Consider the following 22,016-nt stretch of genomic DNA (forward strand, 5'->3'; position numbering starts at 1 on the left):
CCAGAGGAGTTTGGTGCAATGTGAGAAAATTGACCCGACATACCAGTTGAACTTCCTGGTGTTGGAACAGACAGTGGTGGACCTGGGGATGGAAACCCAGGTCGTCAATCTGAATGAGACACAGGAGAGAGAGGGGATTTCCACCGTTGAACTGAGTGCTCAGAAATGCCGGCCAGAGACTGAGTGCTGCACTTGTGGGACGACCATTGCAGACTTAGAATTCACGCTCGTCAACGTGGAGAAGGAGCAACGGAATTCCAAGCCAACACTGCGGTCATGTACTGATGAATTAATCCAGCGAGAAGAAACAATGACCCACCTTCGAAGGGATCAGCAGAAACTCAAGACATCAATTCAGAAAAGATTGGAAGACTTACAAGTTGGAGAAGATCAAGGAAGTGTTCTGACTAAGGCCAACCGAAAACCGAGAGCCCAGGGAGGGGAGTTTGACTACACTCCCGAGGAGGTGAAGAAATGGAGGACAGATCTCGGAAAAGGGAGGCGGACGCTTGAAAGGAACCTGAAGATGACCATCAAGAGTTTAAATGAAGGGGAAAATCTGAAAGTTGACCGGGAAGACATCATCAGGAAGTAAAAACTGGAGGCTGAACATCCTTTAACTGCTGCTTTTCAGGTCAGGATGGAAGAAGCTGGTGGGGTAGATGCGTCCCAGATTGAGATGGCCAAGAACCCTGAGTCAGAACTGCTGAGGCTGTGGCGAGGGTTGAAGGAGTCCCCGAAGAAGCTGACGTCCCGACTGCAGGAGGCTGAAGGGATAGCCCCGGCTAAATGTTTCAGTTTGGAGAAACTTAAACAGCAGCTACCGATCGAGGGAATGAGGAAGAATACGGATTCGAAGGATGGTGTGCTGCACATGCTGCCTATGTGGTACATGCTGCCTTTCGCTAACTTCCCTGTGATTGAGGAAGAGACCTTTGGTCCTTCTCCCACTGAGTCAGGTGTAGTGGAGAGGGCTAGCTGTGGGCAGTCTGAGTTACGGCAGGATCAGGAAGGAAAAGAAGTGGGGCCCCGGTCACGGGACAGGGGGCTCTGAGCTGTAATGGTGGCCTGAGTGAGAGAGGAGTTGGCAAGCAGGCCTGAGGTATCCCTAGTAGTGTCAGAGCCTTTTGGGTTTAGGTGAGGGGGTACGGAGGTCTCGGAGGGTTAAGAAGCTCCCAGATAGGTTGGCCTATGTAGCGCCCGTGGGACAGGCGTAAGGTCCACTGTTTGGGGAGCACTGTCGCTGTGTGTATCTGTGTATGTGTGTGTTGTGTGTCTGCAGGACTGGCTGGCGAGTTATTTAGAAGTCATGAGGACATGACTTTATTTGGTGGGGGCAGAGTGTAAGGGGGTTTCGTCTTTTACTGTGTAGGCCAATTAAAATGGCTTCTTTGTTATGTTATACTTGGGAATGCTTCTATGTTATGTTAAATGCTGAGAAAGTCCTTCCGCTAGCAGTTTGCTGAATCAGGTTACTGATAAGAAGATGTTATGTATGAACCAACTGGGATAGTCGTTATGTTTTTGGTGTATCTGTAAGATTTGTATGCGCGGCATTTTGGGGAGAGAAGGTGGGAGAGAGAGACAGAGGATGGACCAGGTGCTGTGATGTCCACTAACGGGATCGGACCCCGAGGAGGGCGTTCGGCAAGGAGACAGAGACGGACTCATGTGGAGCGCCTGGTCGACCACCGTTGTTGGTCCCAGGCGGCCGGTCGAGGTGGTCCGAGGGGTCGCAGGGTGAAGAAGAAGGGTCCTGAGCTCCAACTGTTTGTGCACGAAGAGATTGAACTTTGAAAAGTGTGGCACCTTTTATTTTCCTTTTCTATTTTATTCTCTCTTAATTATATAGTTCCAGTAATATCTATAAACTGTAAATCATTTAATCGTACTGTCTGTTATTTGGGCGGGGTGGAGTACATCACACAGCATCCACACAAACTAATTACCCACTTTGGCGGGGCCAAGGGCTGTTTCCGTAGACGACAGCAAGCTGAGCGACCCTGAGGTTAGCCGGGGGGCTACAATTACTGTAAATAAAAGTTCTCTAATTCTTTCAGAATATGATTCTTTACTGTTAACTCACGGTATGTTTAAACAGAAGTAACATAACATGGTGTCAGAAAGCGTAGGAGAACATGCGAGTTTGGATTGCTCACAGACTCTCTCATTAAAGATAGATTTGTTTGTGGCATTCGAGATAATGCTTTGAGAGAAAGGCTGTTGAGAGAGCAAGATTTAAATTTTGAAAAAGCTCTGGCGCTTTGCAAAGTTTCTGAGACTGTGACGTTGCAGACTGAAGAGCTTTTTATCGAAAACTGCAATGTAAACGCTGTAAAAAAAGCGCAAATACATCAAAAAATATAATAATACGTTGACAAAGCCAACAGAGAACAAGATGGCATTGGAAAGAAAAAAGTCATGTGATCGCTGTGCGCGGGAACATCGTCCAAATCAGTGTCCCACATACAGCAAAATTTGCAATGGCTGCGTTAAGATTAATCATTTTTCACGCTGTTGTTAAAGTAGAAAGAAGGAAAATAAAATGAAACAAGTAAATACTATGCTTGAAGATGAACGTGAGGAATTTTACATAGATGTGCTTTATGAAAGTAAACAAAGTAAGAATGACTGGACTATTCCGTTGCAAGTGAATCAAAACAATATTCTGTTTAAATTTGATACTGGAGAGCAAGTAAATGTTCTTGCAGAATCTGAGTTTAATGCTTTAAAGCTGTGACAACAAACCAAGTTATCGGAAGATTGATGCTAATGAGAAAGAGATAAGGGAGACAATGGAGGAACGTTCAAAATGTTAATGAGAGAGAAGAGAGAGATAACGGAAAAGAAACACAGTTCAGAATATTGACAGACCGGTTGCTTTGAACCTGAACTGTTTGAAGTTTGATGGACAGGCGATACCCCGGCAGGGGGATAAAAAGAACAGGTTCGCTAAGGCACGACACACACCACGAGATCACGAGATAATGAGACCCTGGAAGAGCGGTGTGCCCCCACAAGTTGGTGGGAGCTTGGAGGTCTGATCGCGGGAACCGACCATAGACGCACAGGGTGAAAAAGGTACGATCGGTGGGAACCTGGTGTGTGTGTCCGGCCTTGCCTGGGTGCCGGGTTCACCGCGGAAGAATGGTTGTATCCGGAACGGAGGGGTCTCAGTCAGTGACCACAGAAGACATAAAAAAGGGTCCGCCCGAAAGCCAACTGTGAAGAACATCAAAGGTCTGTCTGAATCAAAATTTGCATTCTCTCTCTCTCCAACGGCACAACAGCGATTACTGCGAACTGTACTAAGCTGAACTGAACTCTGCGTCACTTAAGACTGATCATTTTACCCCTAGACTGCGATAGAGCTTGGTTGATTCCTGTTACCCTAGTTCTGTGTACACGTGTGTATTATCATTGCTAACCTGCTGCATTTATATCCTTACGATTAGAGTACTGTGTTACTTACTTCTTTAATAAAACTTTATTAGTTTCTGTTAAACCAGACTCCAACTAAGTGGTCCATTTCTGCTGGTTTGGCAACCCAGTTACGGGATACGTAACAAAGCCAAGACCAAAGTTACATCAGACAAATATAAAAGGTATTCAGGTGCAGACATCGTGGCCAAGGTATCACACAAAAATATTGTGCATACGCTTTCATTTGTGGTCGTACCAAAAAAATGTACAATCAATTCTGGGTTTATCTGCCTGTGAAAGTCTTAATTTGGCGAAAAGAATTTTTGTCTTGGATAGTGACACAGAGCTGAAGCGACAGAATGTTGCACTACAGTCGGCAGAAGGTGATGTAACTCGACTGCAGGTCCAGCTCAAGGAGGCAATTATGATATGAAAAAGCAATGGCAGGAGGAGGTTGCTTCAATGCAAGCAATAATGAAAGAGACACTGAGAGAATACAAGATTCAGTTTCATCACTGTCTAGAGCAAGAACGCTCACAGTGGGCACAGTATAAGGAAGAAGTGAAAGCACGAGTGAAGGAATTGAGACATATTGAAATGAAGTCTCAGCATAAAAAAGAGATTACACAGTTAATGAATGAATTAGATGAAGAAAAGAAGATTTGTATTTCATTACGCATGGAAGTGCAATGTGAATCAACTGATCTAAGGAGACGTTTGTCTGAAGGACAAGGAGACAAAGTGAGGATACAAGATAAAAGGAACACATGGACACAGACCAGATCATACATGATCCAGACAGAGGAGGGAGCGGTGTTAAGAAAGAATCGCAAAGGCTTTAAGAAAGAGCCAACTTCAGAGTTTCAGTTATCTGATATAGATGAGTTTTGATTAACATTGTTAATTGTTTTTCTTTTTAAGGAAAGATAGATGTGGTGATATCACGTGCAATGATGTGCCAGTACATGATTGGATAGAGCACTGAGCATACGCGGGATTGCCAGAATGTTCCAGCACGTGGCTGGGTTAAGACGTGTTTGTTTATTACCGTAAATAAAAGTTCTCTAATTCTTCCAGAATATGATTCATTACTGTTAACTCAAGGTATGTTTAAACAGAAGTAACATAACAGACACCCTGACTAATCAAGAACCAATCAACCGCTGCTTTAATGACTTGGCCTTCACAGTTATCTGTGGCAATGAATTCCACAGACTTACCACCTTCTGACTAAAGTAATTCTTCCTCATCTCTGTTCTACATGGACATCCTTCTATTCTGAGGCTGTGCCCTGTTGACCTGGACGCTCCCACTATTTGAAACATCCTCTCCACGTCCACTCTATCTAGGTCTTTCACTATTCTGTGGTTTTCAATGAGATCCTCCCTCAGTCTTTTAAACTCCAGTGAATACAGGCTTAGAGCTATAAAACACTCATCATACATTAACCCTTTCATTCACGGGATCATTGTTGTAAAACTCCTCTGGACCCTCTCCAATGCCAGCACATCTCATAGATAAGGGGCTCAAAACTACCCACAATACTCTAAATTGGAAGGTTACAAGGGAAGAGCAGCGGAATGGAAATAATGGAGTTTATGCAAATAGTATCTTTTTGTGCCATAATAATTCTACAGTTCTGTAAAAAGTCTGTAACATTGATCATCTGGCAATTTCATAAACATCATAGTGGCCATATCTGCAGTTTGCAAATTAACTGTAGTGACCTTAAACGAGCAGGTAGATGTATATCAGAGTCAGTTTATGGCTCAAGTCCAGAAGCGATCAAGTTTAATGAGAGAACCAAAGGCTTTGCAAATTTAAAATGTAAGAAACAGACAGAGAGAAAGGTGGAGGCAGGCTAGGTGAAGGACAGAGGCAGACAGGGAGATGGAAGCAAGTGGGGGTGGGCGACAGAGACAGACAGAGGCAGACAGAAATGAAATGTATTTGCTGAAGTTTAACCATGTCCTTTCTTCTCTGACCCCTTGTGGTTTATGAATATCCACAAGTATGTTGTTCACAACATAGTCATAAATACAGGCTCCATGTGTCTGGGTTGGTAGCCAGGGCTTTGGAAATAATAGCCTGAAGCAATTGAGTCAAAAACCATTAAGAATACTTTAAGCAAATAAACAGAGACCATAATTGGAAACGCTACTGTGTAACTCAAAGATTGTTTATTTACAAACAATATTTCACATTACTATGTGGTTAGATGGTTTCAACAGAACTATAAATGTAGAAATTTTAAAGACTGCATTTTCACATTTGAAATGCAACCCCATTTTGAATATTTAATTCCATTGAAACCCACTTCCCATCAGAAAACCCATTGAAACTACTGAAATTGTCCTCAACCATTGGAATATAATTCATAATTGTGATTTTATAACATTAAAATTCTATTGAATAGCCACTGCAGATGCCAGACAAAGTGTGCGAGAAGGATTTACGTCCCATTTGCTAAAGCCAGGAGGGGATGTTTGTGTGAGAAGCTGCCTTGGAGTAAAGGAGAAACTTAATATCAGCTGTTTAAGGATACTGAGGTTTTACCTTAAACGTACGATCTCCCAGATACAAAGGCACTGCAGTTAGATAAAGGTCAGTCACCAGCAAATGTCAACAGGACCACTGCAATAGAGATGCAGTTAAGGAAGGGTGACCAGGTCAAGTCACCAAAACTCACATTCATTGGTTCAGCCCCAACCCCAAGGATGTCATGAGTAAATGTGGTTTCAACTCATAGTGTCAAGAGCTAAAGAGAAAGGGAGAGAAATTGCACTAACAGCTGTCATATTAAGATTACCAGGTTACCATAACAAATAAAAGCTTAAGCTTTTATTTGTTAACGTTATGGAATAAAGCATTCTGTTTTTTTTATTAAACTCCCTAATCAAGACTTCTGCACAATTGTGGTTGCTCAGTTACTAACTAGTTGTAAACATGGACAGACAGGAAAAGACACCATTCCAACTGGGTCCACTGAGAATCTTCACAGGTATTAGGGACTCCATCATGGCCAAGAATGGTGAATCAAAATTTAGTTAGTGGTAATTTGGTTTATTACTGTCACATGTTCCAAGATACAGTGATAAACTTTGTTTTGCATGCCATCCTTATAGATTATTCCATTACATCAGTGCACTGATGTGGTACAAGGGAAAATGGAAAACAGAGTGCAGAATAAAGAGTTACAGTTCCAAAGAAAGAGTAGTGCAGATAAACAATAAGGTGCAAGTCCATATCAAGGTAGATTGTCAGGTCATGAGTCCATTTTTATCATACTAGGGCAGTGTTCAAAAGTCTTATGACAGCCGAATAGAAGCTGTCCTTGAACATGGTGGCAAGTGCTTTCAGGCATCTTATATCTTGCATCACACCTATCTTAATCTACAAATTGTGAGGCATTTCATTTTACGTTAAGTACAGTTAGCTGTTACTAGACTGTCATTATAACTTAGTAACTTCTGTCTCACAAAGCACAGAGTATAGGAAACAAGACAATTCCACATCTTTATGATTGATAATTAACAAGCTGTTGAACAAATAACCCAGTCAACAGTGGGAGAAAGTACGAAAGGGAGGATAGGCAAGTGATAGAGAAGGGACGCGCTCAGACCGATGGTTTGGGATGTGTCTATTTTAATGCGAGGAGTATTATGAACAAAGCTGATGAGCTTACAGCGTGGATCAGCAGTTGATGTTGACTTGGATGGTGCAAAGGCAGGAATGGCTACTTTAAGTGCCAGGCTTTAGATGTTTCAGAAAGGACAGGGAGGGAGGCAAGAGTGGTGGGGGCGTGACACAGTTGATCAGGGATAGTGTCACAGCTGCAGAAAAGGAGGAAGTCATGTAGGGGTTGTCTACGGAGTCTCTGTGGGTGGAAGTTAGGAATAGGAAGGGGTCAATAACTCTACTGGGTATTTTTTATGGACCACCCAAAAGTAACAGGGACATCAAGGAGCAGATAGGGATTCAGATTCTGCAAAGGTGTAATAATAACAGGGTTGTTGTGCTGGGAGATTTTAATTTCCCAAATATTGATTGGCGTCTTCCCTAGAGTGAGGGGGTTTAGATGGGATGGAGTTGTTAGGTATGTTCAGGAAGGTTTCTTGACACAATATGTAGATAAGCCTACAAGAGGAGGCTGTACTTGATCTGGTATTGGAAAATGAACCTGGTTAAGTGTCAGGTCTCAAGGTGGGAGAGTATTTTGGAGATAGTGACACAATTCTATCTCCTTTACCATAGCATTGGAGAGGGATAGGAAAAGACAAGTTAGGGAAATGTTTAATTGGAGTAAGGGGAAATATGATGCTATCAAGAAGGAACTTGGAAGCATAAATTGGAAACAGATGCTCTCAGGGAAACGTACGGAAGAAATGTGGCAAATGTTCACGGGATATTTAAGTGGGGTTCTGCATAGGTATGTTCCAATGAGACAGGGAAAGGGTGGTAGGGTACAGGAGCCATGGCGAACAAAGGCTGTTGTAAATCTAGTCAAGAAGAAAAGAAGAGCTTACGAAAGGTTCAAAAAACTAGGTAATGATAAAGATCTAGAAGATTATAAGGCTAGCAGGAAGGAGCTTAGAATGAAATTAGGAGAGCGAGAAGGGGCCATGAGAAGGCCTTGGCAGACAGGATTAAGAAAAATCCCAAGGCATTCTACAAGTATGTGAAGAGCAAGAGGATAAGACGTGAGAGAATAGGACCAATCAAGTGTGACAGTGGAAAAGTGTGTATGGAACCAGAGGAGAAAGCAGAGGTACTTATTGAATACTTTGCTTTAGTATTCACTTATGGAAAAGGATCTTGGCGATTGTAGGGATGTCTTGCAGCGGACTGAAAAGCTTGAGCATGTAGATATTAAGGAAGAGGATGTGCTGGAGCTTTTGGAAAGCATCAAGTTGGATAAGTCACCGGGACTGGACGGGATATACCCCAGGTTACTGTGGGAAGCAAGGGAGGAGATTGCTGAGCCTCTGCCGATGATCTTTGCATCATCAATGAGGGCGAGAGAGGCTCTGGAGGATTGGAGAGTTGCAGTTGTTGTTCCCTTATTCAAGAAAGGGAGTAGAGATAGCTCAGGAAATTATAGACCTGTGAGTCTTACTTCAGTGGTTGGTAAGTTGATGGAGAAGATCCTGAGAGACAGGATTTATGAACATTTAGAGAGGCATAATTTGACTAGGAATAGTCAGCATGGCTTTGTCAAAGGCAGGTCATGCCTTACGAGCCTGATTGAATTTTTTGAGGATGTGACTAAACACATGATGAAAGTACAGCCATAGATGTAGTGTATATGGATTTCAGCAAGGCAGTTGATAAGGTACCCTATGCAAGGCTTATTAAGAAAGTAAGGAGGCATGGGATCCAGGGGGACATTGCTTTGGGGATCCAGAAATGGCTTGCCCACAGAAGGCAGAGGGTGATTGTAGGTGTGTCATATTCTGCATGGAGATTGGTGACCAGTGGTGTGCCTCAAGGGTCTGTTCTGGGACCCCTGTTCGTGATTTTTATAAATGACCTGGATGAGGAAGTGGAGGGATGGGGTAGCAAATTTGCTGATGACACGAAGGTTGGGGTGCTGTGGATAGTGTGGAGGACTGTGAGAGGTTAAAGCAGGATATTGATAGGATGCAAAACTGGGCTGAGAAGTGGCAGATGGAGTTCAACCCAGGTAAGTGTGAGGTGGTTTATTTTGGGAGGTCAAATATGATGGCAGAATATAGCATTAATGGTAAAACACTTGGCAGTGTGGAGGATCAGAGGGATCTGAGTCCATAGGACACTCAAAGCTGCTACACAGGTTGACTCTGTGGTTAAAAGAAGGCCTTCATTAACCGTGGGATTGAATTTAAGAACTGAGAGGTAATGTTGCAGCTTTATATGACCCTGGTCAGACCCCACTTGGAGTACTGTGCTCAATTCTGGTCGCCTCACTACAGGAAGGACGTGGAAACCACAGAAAGGGTGCAGAGGAGATTTACAAGGATGTTGCCTCGATTGGGGAGCATGCCTTATGAGAACAGGTTGAGTGAACTCGACCTTTTCTCCTTGGAGTGACGGAGGATGAGAGGTGACCTGATAGAGGTATGCAAGATAATGAGAGGGATTGATCGTGTGGATAGTCAGAGGCTTTTTCCCAGGGCTGAACTGGGGAGTACGATAGGGCATAGTTTTAGGGTGCTTGGAAGTAGGTACAAAGGAGATGCCAGGGGTAAGTTTTTTACGCAGAGAGAGGTCAGTGCTTGGAATGGGTTGCCAGCGGCGGTGGTGGAGGCGGAAACGATAAGGTCTTTTAAGAGACTCCTGGATAGGTACATAGAGCTTAGAAAAATAGAGGGCTGTGGGTAAGCCTAGGTAGTTCTAAGGTAAGGACTTGTTCGACACAGCTTTGTGGGCCAAAGGGCCTGTATTGTGCTATAGGTTTTCTATGTTTCTGTGTTTCTAACTGTGACCAACAGTTATAGAAATGGAAGGGGTTGATGGCTGTGATCTATAGGAGAGTGTGGTACCTGAGACATGGGGCAGGTGGTTAGAGACCCCAGTATAATGTCATATTTTTGATAGAGTGAGAATTTCTTTGTTGGAGCTTTGCATTCATTAAAAATAAACATTGATAATAGAGTTTGCAAGTTATATCATGAGGGGAAAATTTGGAGACACAGAAACTGCAGGTGCTGGAATATGGAGCAACAAACAAAATGCTGAGGAGCTCAGTAAGTCAGGCAACATTTGAGGAGGGAAATAGGTGGTCAATGTTTCGAGTGAAGACCCTCTATTAGGACTCAAAGACAAAGCAGAGATAACTAGATAAAGATGTGGACAGGAAAGTGTGAGATGTTGCATTTTGGGAGATCAAATGTATAGGGAAAGCACACTATTAATGGCAGGACCCTTAACAGTGTTAATGTACAGAGGGATCTTGGGGACTAGGTCAATAGCTCCCCAAAAGTAGCTGTACAGGTTAATAAGGTGATAGTGAGGCATATGGCATGCTTCACTTTATTAGCTGAAGCATTGAGTTCAAGAGTCAGGAAGTTAAATTGCAGCTTTATAACACTCTGGTTAGGTCAAACCTGGAGTATTACATTCAATTCCAGTCACCCCATTATAGGAAAGACGAGGAGGTTTTAGAGAGGGTGCAGAAAAGGTTTACCAAGATTCTGTCTGGATTACAGGGCATGTGCTAGAAGAAGTTGGATAAATTTAGGTGCTTTCTCCAGACTGGTAGAGGCTGAGGGGAGACCAGACAGAAGTTTAGAAGATTATGAAAGGCATAGATAGCTGGTATCTTCCCCCACCCCCCAATCAAAATGTCTAATACATACAATATTTATAACACTGGAGGGCATAAGCTGAGAAAGAAAGTTGAAAGCAGATGTGCAATGTCAGATTGTTTTTTTTTATACACAGGAGTTCCCAACCTGGGGTCCACAGACCCCTTGTTTAATGGCATTGGTCTATGGCATAAAAAAAATTGGGAACCCCTGTTTATACACAGGAAAGCAGTGGGTACCTGGAATGTGCTGCCAGTGATCGTAGTGGTAGTGAGATAAATAGCGATAGAGGCATTTAAAAGGCTCTTAGATAGGCATATGAATGTGCAGAAAATGGAGGGATATGGACATTGTGTAGGTAGAAGGAATTAGGCATTTAATTACTAGTTTAATTAGTTTGGCATATTATCGGCCAAAGGGTCTGTTCCATGCTGTACTGTTCTATACTGTATGGAAATGGTGGAGCAAGAACTGGCAAGCAATAGGACAGGAGAAATCACACAAGGAGAGAATAAATGGAATTCTGACCCAAGTCAGGGTGAACTGTTGTGAGGGTAAGGAATGAGCTGCCAGCAAAGTAGTCCATGTGAGCTCGATTTCAACTTTTAAGAGAAGTTTGGATAGGTAAATGGATAGTAGGGATATGGAGGGCTATAGTCCAGGTGCAGGTCAATGAGAGTAGGCAGGTTAAATGGTATTGGCATGGACTAGATGGGCCAAAGGTCCTGTTTATATGCTGTACTTCTCTATGACTCTAAGCAGTTCGAGTCCTTCATCAGAGATATTGAATATATATTCCAGTCTGTTCTTAACTGTGATATTGCAGAGCACAAAACTATAAGTGCAGCTGCCTCTTAAATGAGACTCTATTAAGACTAAGGCCTCTTTTGCATTACCAGATTAATGCTTTGATAAAAGGAAGCAGCAATCCCCTAAGAATCTAACCTCATGCTTATCACTCAAATGAAAACAAACTGTGCATGTTCAATGGAAGATCAAAGTTAACAGAACTGAGGTTGATAGGTTTTGTTGGGCAAGACCATTTCGAGTTAAGAAACCAAGGCAGAGAAATGAGTCAGAATAGAGATTAGCTATGAACTGATTGAGTGGTAAAACAAGCTTGAAGGACTGAATGGCTTTCAGTTCTACTGTCTATTTGTGCTACTACCAAATCTTGATCTACTAAAGTCTACCCATCTGGATACCATCTTAAAATAATTCACAGTTCTCAAAATTTGTCAAAAATTATTTGCATTAATAAGAATGAGGGTGGTGAGTATATGGAATGAGCAGCCAGAAGAAGAGGTTGAGGCAGGAACAAAAGTACTATTTAAGAAGCACTTGGATAGGTACATGAAGGGGTGAGGCTTGGAAGAATATGGGACGAAGCAGAAAATTTGGGACTAGCTGTCTTATTGCATTTTCTGCTGCACATGAGGGCCTGCGTTACTGGATAGGCTAGGAGTATTTTCCCTGGAACATAGGAGGCTGAGGATTGATCTTATAGATAGACATTTGGACAGGTTCATGGATTGGAAAGGTCTAGGGGGATATTGGCCAAATGCAAGCAAAACCTGCAGTACATGGATACTTTGATAATAAATACAAACGTTTGTATACTTTGTATCTTTGAGAAAGGCAGCTTGTTCAGCCTGGATGAACAGGGTCAAAGGACATGTTGCATGCTGAATTTCTCTGTAATCATACCTCATAAATGTCAAGACTTGTGACTATAGCTTGAACAGCTTGCAACTGTACACCTCCTTTAATATAGTAACCTATGGCAAAGCATGTGACACAGAGCTTTAATAGCACAGAAGTGAAAGATATATTTAGAGATACTGAAGGCAAATCATAAAGTGTTGCAGCAATGACCACTGATAAAACACAAAATCTCAAAACGAGAGGGTTGTTGGGATGGTGGAAAAATGTGGTTTGGTGCAGGACATAGAACACCACACAAGAGCAGACAATTTGGCCCACTATATCTAGGTTAATCATGAAGCCAATCTAACTAATCCTATCTGCTTACTTGTGGTTCATATGTCCCCCTTGCCTTGCCTGTTCATATATCAGTGTAAATGCTCTCAAATGTTACTATTGTGTCTATTTCCACCGCTATCCCTGGCAGCTGGTTCAAGCAAAACATTTTCTATGTCACAAACTTTGCCTCATAAATTTTCTCCCTTCTCACCGTAAATCTATGTCTTCAAATACCCTGGGAAAAAGATTCTGACTGTCAACTCTATTTATGCCTCTCAAAATTTTATAAAGTTCCATCAGGTCACCCCTCAACTTCCAACACTCCAGGAAAACAATGTGTTTGTCCAGCCTCTCCTTATAGCTAATATTTTCTAATCCAGGCAACATCATGAAGAAACTTCTGCAGACTCTCCAAAGCCTCCACATCCTTTATGTAATGTGGTGACCAGAACTGCACACAATATTCCACATATAGTCTAAGCAAAGCTTGATACAGCTGCAACATGACTTCCTGAATTTTCTACTCAAATGCTCTGACCAACAAAGGAAAGTATGCCTTTAGCCTTCTTTACCATCATATCTGGTTGTGTTGTCACTTTCAGGGAGCTATAAACTCCCACCCCAAGATCCCTTTGTACCACAGTGTTTTCAATGACCCTGCCATTTACTGTGTACTTTTCTTTTACAGTTAACCACGCCAAGTCCAACAAATTGTACTTGTCTTGATTAAACACCATCTCCCATTTCTCCACCAATATTTGCAACAGCTCTTTCTCCCACTGGCAAGGGTGATGAGTAAAGGATTTTTAAACAAAATTGAGAATTTAACCCCAAGGACTAGCTGGGTACAGTGGGGGGCACAGCATTGGCATTTTGGATAAGTTCACAGTTATGTTCAAACGTAATCTATCCCTGTGGATTTAATTGTTCTAGGACTTCAACCCTATAAGCATCAATGTCAGAAATTGAATCTCAATATTGCACTGCCAAAAAAAAGCACATTAAATGAAAAGACCTCAATATAATTTTTTGTAAGGAAAGTTCACTGGAGTTGTTAAAATTAAATGACGACTACACTCTTGCTTACAAGAGTAGCCAGGAAAAATGATTCAGCAGATTCCAGAAGGTACTCCTACTGACCAACAGTGTCTTATACAACAGAAGGGACAAGAGAGTATAACTGGGTTTGAAAACCTGTGGGCATTGCAATAATGCAGCACGTTTGAGCTTAGAGGGAATATTGGTCAGTCAGCTGCTGATGAACAACTGAATCTTAGACCACAGAGGCATATCCTGCCTACTTGTCCTCAGTATCACCTGGGACAAGCTTTGCCACTATTCTGGGAAAGCACCAAAAGTGCAGAACCACCAAAGATGGAAGTAAAGAAGCGTACAATGGGGATAGTAACTGAATAGGGTTGGACATTGCCCAGAGGAACCTCAAGGTTCTACAGAAAGGCGTCATTTTTCCATCACTTCTAGATAAAGAATAAACATACTTGCACTTCCCCAGTGTCCCTGCCACGAACACTCTGCCCATGATTGCACTGGTCAGACATCATATTGTCCTTACAGAGACAAGCTCTACTTCAACAATGAGTACACTATCCAGTATGAACTACTGTATGTAGAGTGGATTCGGAGCATCACTTGCAGGTTAAATCCATGGAGACCACCTACAATACCAGTCTCATCTTAACCTGGTTCAGCCATCCCAATCCAAAGCCTAAATCCAGAGAGAAACAAGATTCCAAGAACAAGACATTTTGAAAAAGTCCTGGCAGAAATGACTGTTCCGAATGCATATTAGATGAAAATGCTAACATCAAGACTTATATTGGATAATTGTATTATGGATTACAGAACCTGGATATAAAAATGCAGTTGTTTCCAATTAATTAGGACACATCGGGACCATTACATTTTAGCCCAATTAAGCAATTGCCCAAATTAGCTTAAGTTTCATGGAAATCTTTAAAAAGATATTTAAAAAGACAAACTACCATTTAACTGAGTAATAAATTTTTAAATGAAATACCAAATAAATGAGAATACTACAGTACTATAAAACTGTGTATTAGTTCCTAATAGTTATTGACTGAGGAATTCAAAAAGATTACGCTGCTGTGTTCTTTTGATAGACTAAATGAACAACATCAACTCAGACACCTAGTGCAGATCATGGACTGCCTTCATAGCATCCTTTCGACAACTATATCCTCCAAATCTTCATTTACAGGAGGTGATTGTTGATCCCCTCAAATTTTTCATAGTTCCTCACTATTGCAGTAGTGAAATCATTTCAATTTCACTCCCGGCTGTTTCTGGCAACTCCAAGCCTAAATGCTTGAAACCACAGTTCTGAATGGTCTTACTCCTTATTTCACTATCAGTGTCAAAAATCACTGCTTTTTGAACACAAATGCATACAAGTGATGCTACTTAAAAACTGTTCATTCTAAGTACGGAATAGTGTCTAACAGCCACACATGTGCATGTGCATGGGACTGACATACATCCAACCAAGTGTGGCATCAATGACTCCTGGTAAAACTGATCAACGGGCAATGTTTAGTCTCATAGCCTCTCACAAAATATTTCTGTGGTTACTAGTCCATTGTTGCAATCCCAGAACATCACTGCAAGAGTCCTTGGTCCAACCAACATCAGCTGCTTCATTATTAACTTCTTTTGTTCATGAGGTCAGAGGTGGGAATGATCACCAATGATTGCATTGCACTCAGTTCTATCAAGAACTTTTTAGTAAACTAAGCAGCCCATGCTAGATGCACCAGTGCCTAAGTAATCACTGTTAAGTGTTAAACATAGCCATCGCCAATAAGCGTTTAACCACCTTCCTTTCACATCTCACTGCATTACATTCACCAAGCTTCTTACCAGCAACATTCACAGGATCAGTACTAGCCAGATCACCACTAATGTCACAAAACAGCCACATAAATACTGCTGTTCCATAAACCAGCGATTTCCTATGCTCTCCTCCAAGAATAACTGTTAGAATCAAAACATTGACTGGAAATGATTGAGACGGATATACTTTTGTTGGATAAACACACTGGATCATCAGAGCCAGGGCTGGTTGTGATATGAGATGGATCACCAATGAGATAACATGATGACAGAAGTTGTTCAGTCAATACCTAACTAGCTTTCTCTTGACCCGACATACCAAGTCTAAAGCCTGCCTGACCAAATGACTTGAAATGCAATTTTCAAACAGAATGAAACTGGGAAATGTTACAGTGACACAGAATACAAACTTCCAGAAGATTCTCAAGGTGTGTATGAAAAAATGCTGCACAATGAAAGACATTTTGGTCCACTTGCCTGGGCCTGTACATCTGCAGGTTGAAAGCACTGCTATGCCAGTTGGGTGCAGAGACGACTGGATTCAAGGACTAGTCAAAGGAAATCAACCCCAACGTCCATATGTGATCTAAATCCAGATCACAATGTAAGTAGCAAAGTTTCTGCCAAGTGATGAGGCACCACTTAAGATCACACAATTCAACTTATTGCCTCGGGGTGCCAACTGAGCCTCTCCTTTCCCAACAGTCTCCTCTACATTTAACACAAAGAGCAACACATTTAAACCAGCTCTCTTTGTTCAAAGTTCAAAATAAAATTTATCATCAGAGTACATACATGTCACCACATACAACCCTGAGATTCTTTTTCTGCAGACATACTTAGCAAATCTATGGAACAGTAACTGTAAACAGGATTTGTAAACTGTAAGCATCAGGAACTGTGTAAATGTAGATAATAAATAGCAAAAAATAACAAACATGAATTAACAAGATAAAAGAGTCCTGCTGAAAGCTCCTTTGTAAAGCTGCTGAATTTACCCACTGCAGTTCCACACAGCCCATAACATGTCAAAGCCACTTCACATGGAAAAGAAAATCTCTTCTCTCTGGTTCTTTTGCTGAATGTCTTAAATTTGTAATTTTGTCATCAACATCCCTGCCACAGCAAACAGTTTCTCCTCAATTACACTTCCAAAATGTATCATGATTTTGAATTTATATTAAACTTTCTCTGAGATAATAATCCCAGTTACAGCTAGCTACAGAACCTCAGTTTGGTAACAAAGGAGTCAGAACAAATTGGCAAGTCATCAATTCAAATACCATCAGACATAAATATTGAACAGTACAGCACAGGAACACGCCCCTTAGCCCACCATGCTTGCACTGACCAGGATGAAAACCTAACAAAGCCCATGTGCCTGCACATGGTCCTCATCCCTCAATTCCATACCTGTTCACGCATTTGTTTAAATTTCTCAAACGTTGCTGCTGTATCTCCTTCTGCCGTCTCCCCTGGTAGCCTATTCCAAGTACCTATCGTTCTCGTAGAAAAAACGTACCTCATAAGTCTCCTTTAAACTTTGCACCTCTCAACTTAAACCTATGCCATGTGGTATCTGAATTTTACACCATATGAAAAAGACTCTAATCATCTAAACTATCTATGCATCTCAGTTTTATAAACTACTATCATGTCTCCCCTCAGCCTCTGACGCTCCAGAATTTGTCCAATTTCTCCTTTTAGCTAATACACTCTAATCTAAGCAAAATCCTGGTAAACTTCTTTAACACCCTTTTCAAAGCTTCCACAACTTTTGTGAACATAATATAGCACAGTACAGGCCCTTTAGCACACAATGTTGTGCTGACCTTATCTACTCCAAGATCAATCAAATAATTCCCTCTCAGATAGACCTCCCATTTTTCTTTCATCCATGTGCCCATCTAAGAGAAATGTCCCTAATGTATTCACCTCTACAAACATACCAGCAATACATTCCATGAATTTACCACTCGCTGTGTAAAGAACACATCTCTGACACTCCCCCACCCCCATACATTCCTCTGATCACCTTAAAAGTATGTCCTGTCATATTAGCCATTGCCATCCTGGGGTAAAAATGCTGGCTGTTCATGCCTTTTATCATCTTGTACGCTTCTATCAAGACTCCTCTCATCCTCCTTCACTCTAAAAAGAAAAGCCTTAACTTGTTTAACCTTTCCTCATAAGACGTGCTAATTGAGCCATATCTCCTCTGCACACTCTCTAAAGTTTCCACATCCTAATGAGGTGAACCAGAAATGCACACAATACTTTGTGGGTGACCTAACTACATCTTATACAGCTGCAACATGACTTGCCAACTTTTAAACTCAATGCATACACCAGTGAAGACAAGCATGCCATACACCATCTTTACAGCCCTGTCAACTTGTGTTGCTACTTGCTGTATGATTTCCCCTCGTATTTGATCTCTCAAAATGTACCACTTCACACTTGACCCAAATTAAACACCATCTGTTATTTCTCTGCCCAATTTTCCAACATATCTATATCTTGCTGTATCATTTAACAATCTTCCTCACTATCTACAACTCTACCAATCTCTGCAACAAGCTGCTAGAGATACTCTTTGGATTGCGCAGCATCTGTGGCAAGAAAGGATCAAAATCCTGCATCAGGATTGAGAGTGGAGAGGGAAGGTACGTAGCTGGTGTACAGATGAAAGAGGAGGAATTGAGACAAGGTTGATGGGCGATAGATATATGGACAAAGGTGGGATAAACAAAACCCTGTTGCTAGAAAGGATGAAGGTGGAGATAGAGGCTGGAGGAAGATGACTGGAAACACAAAGGGCAAGGATCTGATATGGAAAATTATAATGGCCCTTCAAAACAGACAGCAGTGCTCAGCCCAGTGAGTTCCTTCGGCAGTTTGGTTTTTGCTCCAGTTTCCAGCATCTTCAATCTCTTGTATCCACTAAGTCTTCCCCCCCCACACACACACACTCAGATGTCTCTTACTCCCCATCTCTTCCTCGTCTTTACCTGCCCCGTAGCACTTCTCCCCCTCATACCTCACGTCTCACCCTCACCCTGCCTGCCCCCTCATCTGTCTCTCCTTCCCCTCACCTGTCATTCACTCACCGGTCTCCTCCTCACCTATCTCTCTCATACCTTCACCTTTGTCCCCTCCCCCTCAACCACATCCCACCTGTCTCTCTCAACCCTCACTTCCCTCCTTGAGTGTCTCTCCAAACCCCTCACCTATATCTTCCACCCATTCACCCACCCCTCACCTGTCTCTCCCTTCCCTTCACTTGGTCCCTCTCACCTGTCTCTCCCTTCCCTTCGTCCCGCTCCCCTGTCTCTCCTTCCCTTTACTTGGTCCCGCTCACCTGTCTCTCCCTTCCCTTCACGTAGTCCCGCTCACCTGTCTCTTCCTTCCCTTCACTTGGTTCCCTCACCTGTCTCTCCCTTCCCTTCACTTGGTCCCACTCATCTGTCTCTCCCTTCCCTTCACTTGGTCCCGCTCACCTGTCTCTCCCTTCCCTTCACTTGGTCCCTCTCACCTGTCTCTCCCTTCCCTTCGTCCCACTCCCCTGTCTCTCCCTTCCCTTCACTTGGTCCCGCTCACCTGTCTCTCCCTTCTCTTCACCCGCCCCCTCACCTGTCTCTCCCTTCCCTTCACTTGGTCCCGCTCACCTGTCTCTCCCTTCTCTTCACCCGCCCCCTCACCTGTCTCTCCCTTCCCTTCACTTGGTCCCGCTCACCTGTCTCTCCCTTCTCTTCACCCGCCCCCTCACCTGTCTCTCCCTTCTCTTCACTTGGCCCCCTCACCTGTCTCTCGCCCTACAGCCTTCACACTGTCCTCACCTGTCGCCAGGACGAAGCTAAACGCGCGGCCCCACTGCCAGCCACTCATGATCTGTGCGTCCGGACGTGACACAGCCACTCGAGTCGGGATCCTGAGTGCGTTGTTGTTGCCTCCAGCCGGGACTAGGCCCGGAGCCACGAAGGCCGCTCGGCCGGTCAGCGCTGCCGTAGCGCCGAGTGAGGGGCAGTTCCAAGCCGTTGGCACCCTGCGCGCATGCGCCAGTAACCCGCTGGTGTAGACCAGGAGAGCGAAGTGGTTTCAGTGCCGCAACCTCCAGTGCAACGCTGTAGAGAATTCCTCCGTCCTTTAATCCTGAGAAGATAAACAGGGTCGGTCAATCCCCACCCGACCAGTAGGTCAACAGTTCCAAAATTCTAGTCCAAACCCCTAACAAGATCGATATAACTGGCGTGGCGGTGTTTGTAAAGTGTTCAGCCCTTGCATCACCAGCTTTGTGATAGAGGCTGGCTGAATCCCAAGTCTCTCTCACTTGTTAGTGAGAGATGTGTCCGGATAGGGCTTAAAGTGGAAATTCAGGCATAGGCAGAAAATTTGCAGTAGTTCCGTGGTGTTGTTTATTTTGCACACTTGTGAATGATGTATAGTTTCTGCTTTTCCTTAGCTTGTAATATACCAAGCTACTGCAAAAATAACTTTTTCAAGGCATTTATACCATTTTATGTATGGCAATGACAATTTGATGAAGCACGTCAAGCAACATCTTTGGCGGGAAAGGGCTTGTCGACGTTCTGCGTCAAAATCCTGCATTAGGACTGAGGGGAGGGGGTTGAAAGAGGCTCAATAGAGGGGAGGTGGATCCATAAGGGACAGATCTGCCGGAGGAGCTCAGTGGGTTGGGTAGCATCTGTACAGGGGAAAGAACTTGTTAACATTTTCGATCAAAATCATGCATGGAACCCTGGAATTCTCTCCCAGGTTTTGAAGTGGAGATGGTTAACTATTTGCTGGGTCAAGAAACAGAGGAGTATGGAGAATTTTGTTTTAGTTACCCAAGGGGTGCGGGCTTCTCAGGTAGAGCCAGCATTTAATTGCCCATCCTTAGTTGTCTGTGAGTAGGTGGTAGTGAGCTGCCTTCTAGAATCTGTAGTCCTTGAGGAGTGGGTGTACCCACAATGCTGTTAGGGAGGGAGTTCCAGGATTTTGATCCAGTAACTGTGGAGGAATTACAATATATTTCCAAGTCAGGATGGTGTATAGTTGAGAGGTGGTGTTCCTCAGGCTTTTGCTACTCTTGTCCTTCTATTTGGTTGCAGTGGCGGGCTTGGACCTGACATAGAAGAAGAGTTGACACCAGCCTACATCTGCCAAGGTAATATTAAGTGGAGGGACTGTATGGCCTGCTCCTTTTCCCATATTGTTTTTGTGATGCTGCTCTTCTGGAGCGGTCCAATTCAGCCAGGTGAAAGTGTTGTATTTTGTTTAATTTTAACCATAACTTTCTTCTTCCCCTGATTTGAGAGCTCAATTCCACGTCTGCTGAAGGTATGACAATAAATGGGATTGTGAACAGGGGGAATGTAAAGAGGCTTCAGGGGGATATGGACCAGCTTAGAAAGTAGGGACGAGCATGGCAGATGGAATATAGATTCGTAGAGATATACAGCATGGAAACAGGCCCTTCAGCCCAACTGGTCCAAGCTGCCCCATCCAGGCTTGTTCCATTTGCTAGTGCTTAGCCCATAACCTTCTAAACCTTTCCAATCCATGTACCTGTTCAACTGTCTTTTAGAACTTGTTATTGTGCCTCCCTCAACCACTTCCTATGGCAGCTGATTCCACATAGCATACATCAATGTTTGTGTTTAAAAAAAAGTTGCCCCTTAAGTTCCTATTAAATGTTTCCCCTCTCACCTTAAATCTATGCTCTCTCGTTCTCGATTCTCCAATCCTGAAAAAAAGACAGTGCATTCACATCTATACACCTTCTATGAGATCACCTAACACTCTGAGGATTAAAGTCCAAACCTGTCCAACCTCTCCCTACAACTCATCCCCTTATGCCCTGGCAAAGTCCTTGTATATCTTTTCTGCACTCTTTCCAAAGTCCTTGTATATATTTTCTGCACTCTTTCCAATTTCATATAGGAGGGTAACACAGATTGGGAAATGCAAATGTTTAAACCAGTGACACCAGAGTGTACACAAGTCACCAACAACAATTAGGAAGACAATCAATTTGCTGGCATTTATCAGAAGAGAAATTAATTACAGGTGTAATAATGTCTCCATTCAACTCTTCAGGATGTTGACGAGAATATACCTGTGGATTACATACAATTTTGGTCTCCTTATCTAAAGAAGATAGAGGGGGTGCAACAAAGATTCACCAGGAGACACAGACTGGAATTTGCAGCATCAAACAATCTGCTGGAGGAAATCAGCAGGTTGAGCAGCACCTATGGGAGAAAAGGAATTGTTGACATTTTGGGTTAAGACCCTGCATCAGGACTAAGAGGGGAGATGGCCAGTATAAAGAGGAGAAGGGGAGAGGTAAGACAGATGTTACTGGGTGATTGATGGACCGAGGAGGGGGTGAAGGTAGATTGAGCCAATTAGGGGGGAAGGAGAGTGGGTAGAGTTGCAAAACAGAGG

The 22,016-nt window shown here is 43.0% G+C and overlaps 1 protein-coding gene across 2 annotated transcripts in view; it reads right to left on the reverse strand.

Annotated features, from left to right (window-relative positions):
* Positions 1–19,855, reverse strand: part of LOC140196767 (probetacellulin-like) — a 57,331-nt gene extending 37,476 nt beyond the window's left edge. For both annotated transcript variants that reach the window (XM_072256516.1, XM_072256514.1), the window contains exon 1: positions 19,403–19,855. In XM_072256516.1, the coding sequence (XP_072112617.1) occupies positions 19,403–19,451 (49 nt within the window). In that variant the 5' untranslated portion in view covers positions 19,452–19,855. The remainder of the gene's footprint in view (positions 1–19,402) is intronic.
* Positions 19,856–22,016: the final 2,161 nt, after the last annotated feature.

Source organism: Mobula birostris, chromosome 4 (genome assembly GCF_030028105.1).
Source record: "Mobula birostris isolate sMobBir1 chromosome 4, sMobBir1.hap1, whole genome shotgun sequence".
NCBI classification, from domain to species: Eukaryota; Metazoa; Chordata; class Chondrichthyes; order Myliobatiformes; family Myliobatidae; genus Mobula; species Mobula birostris.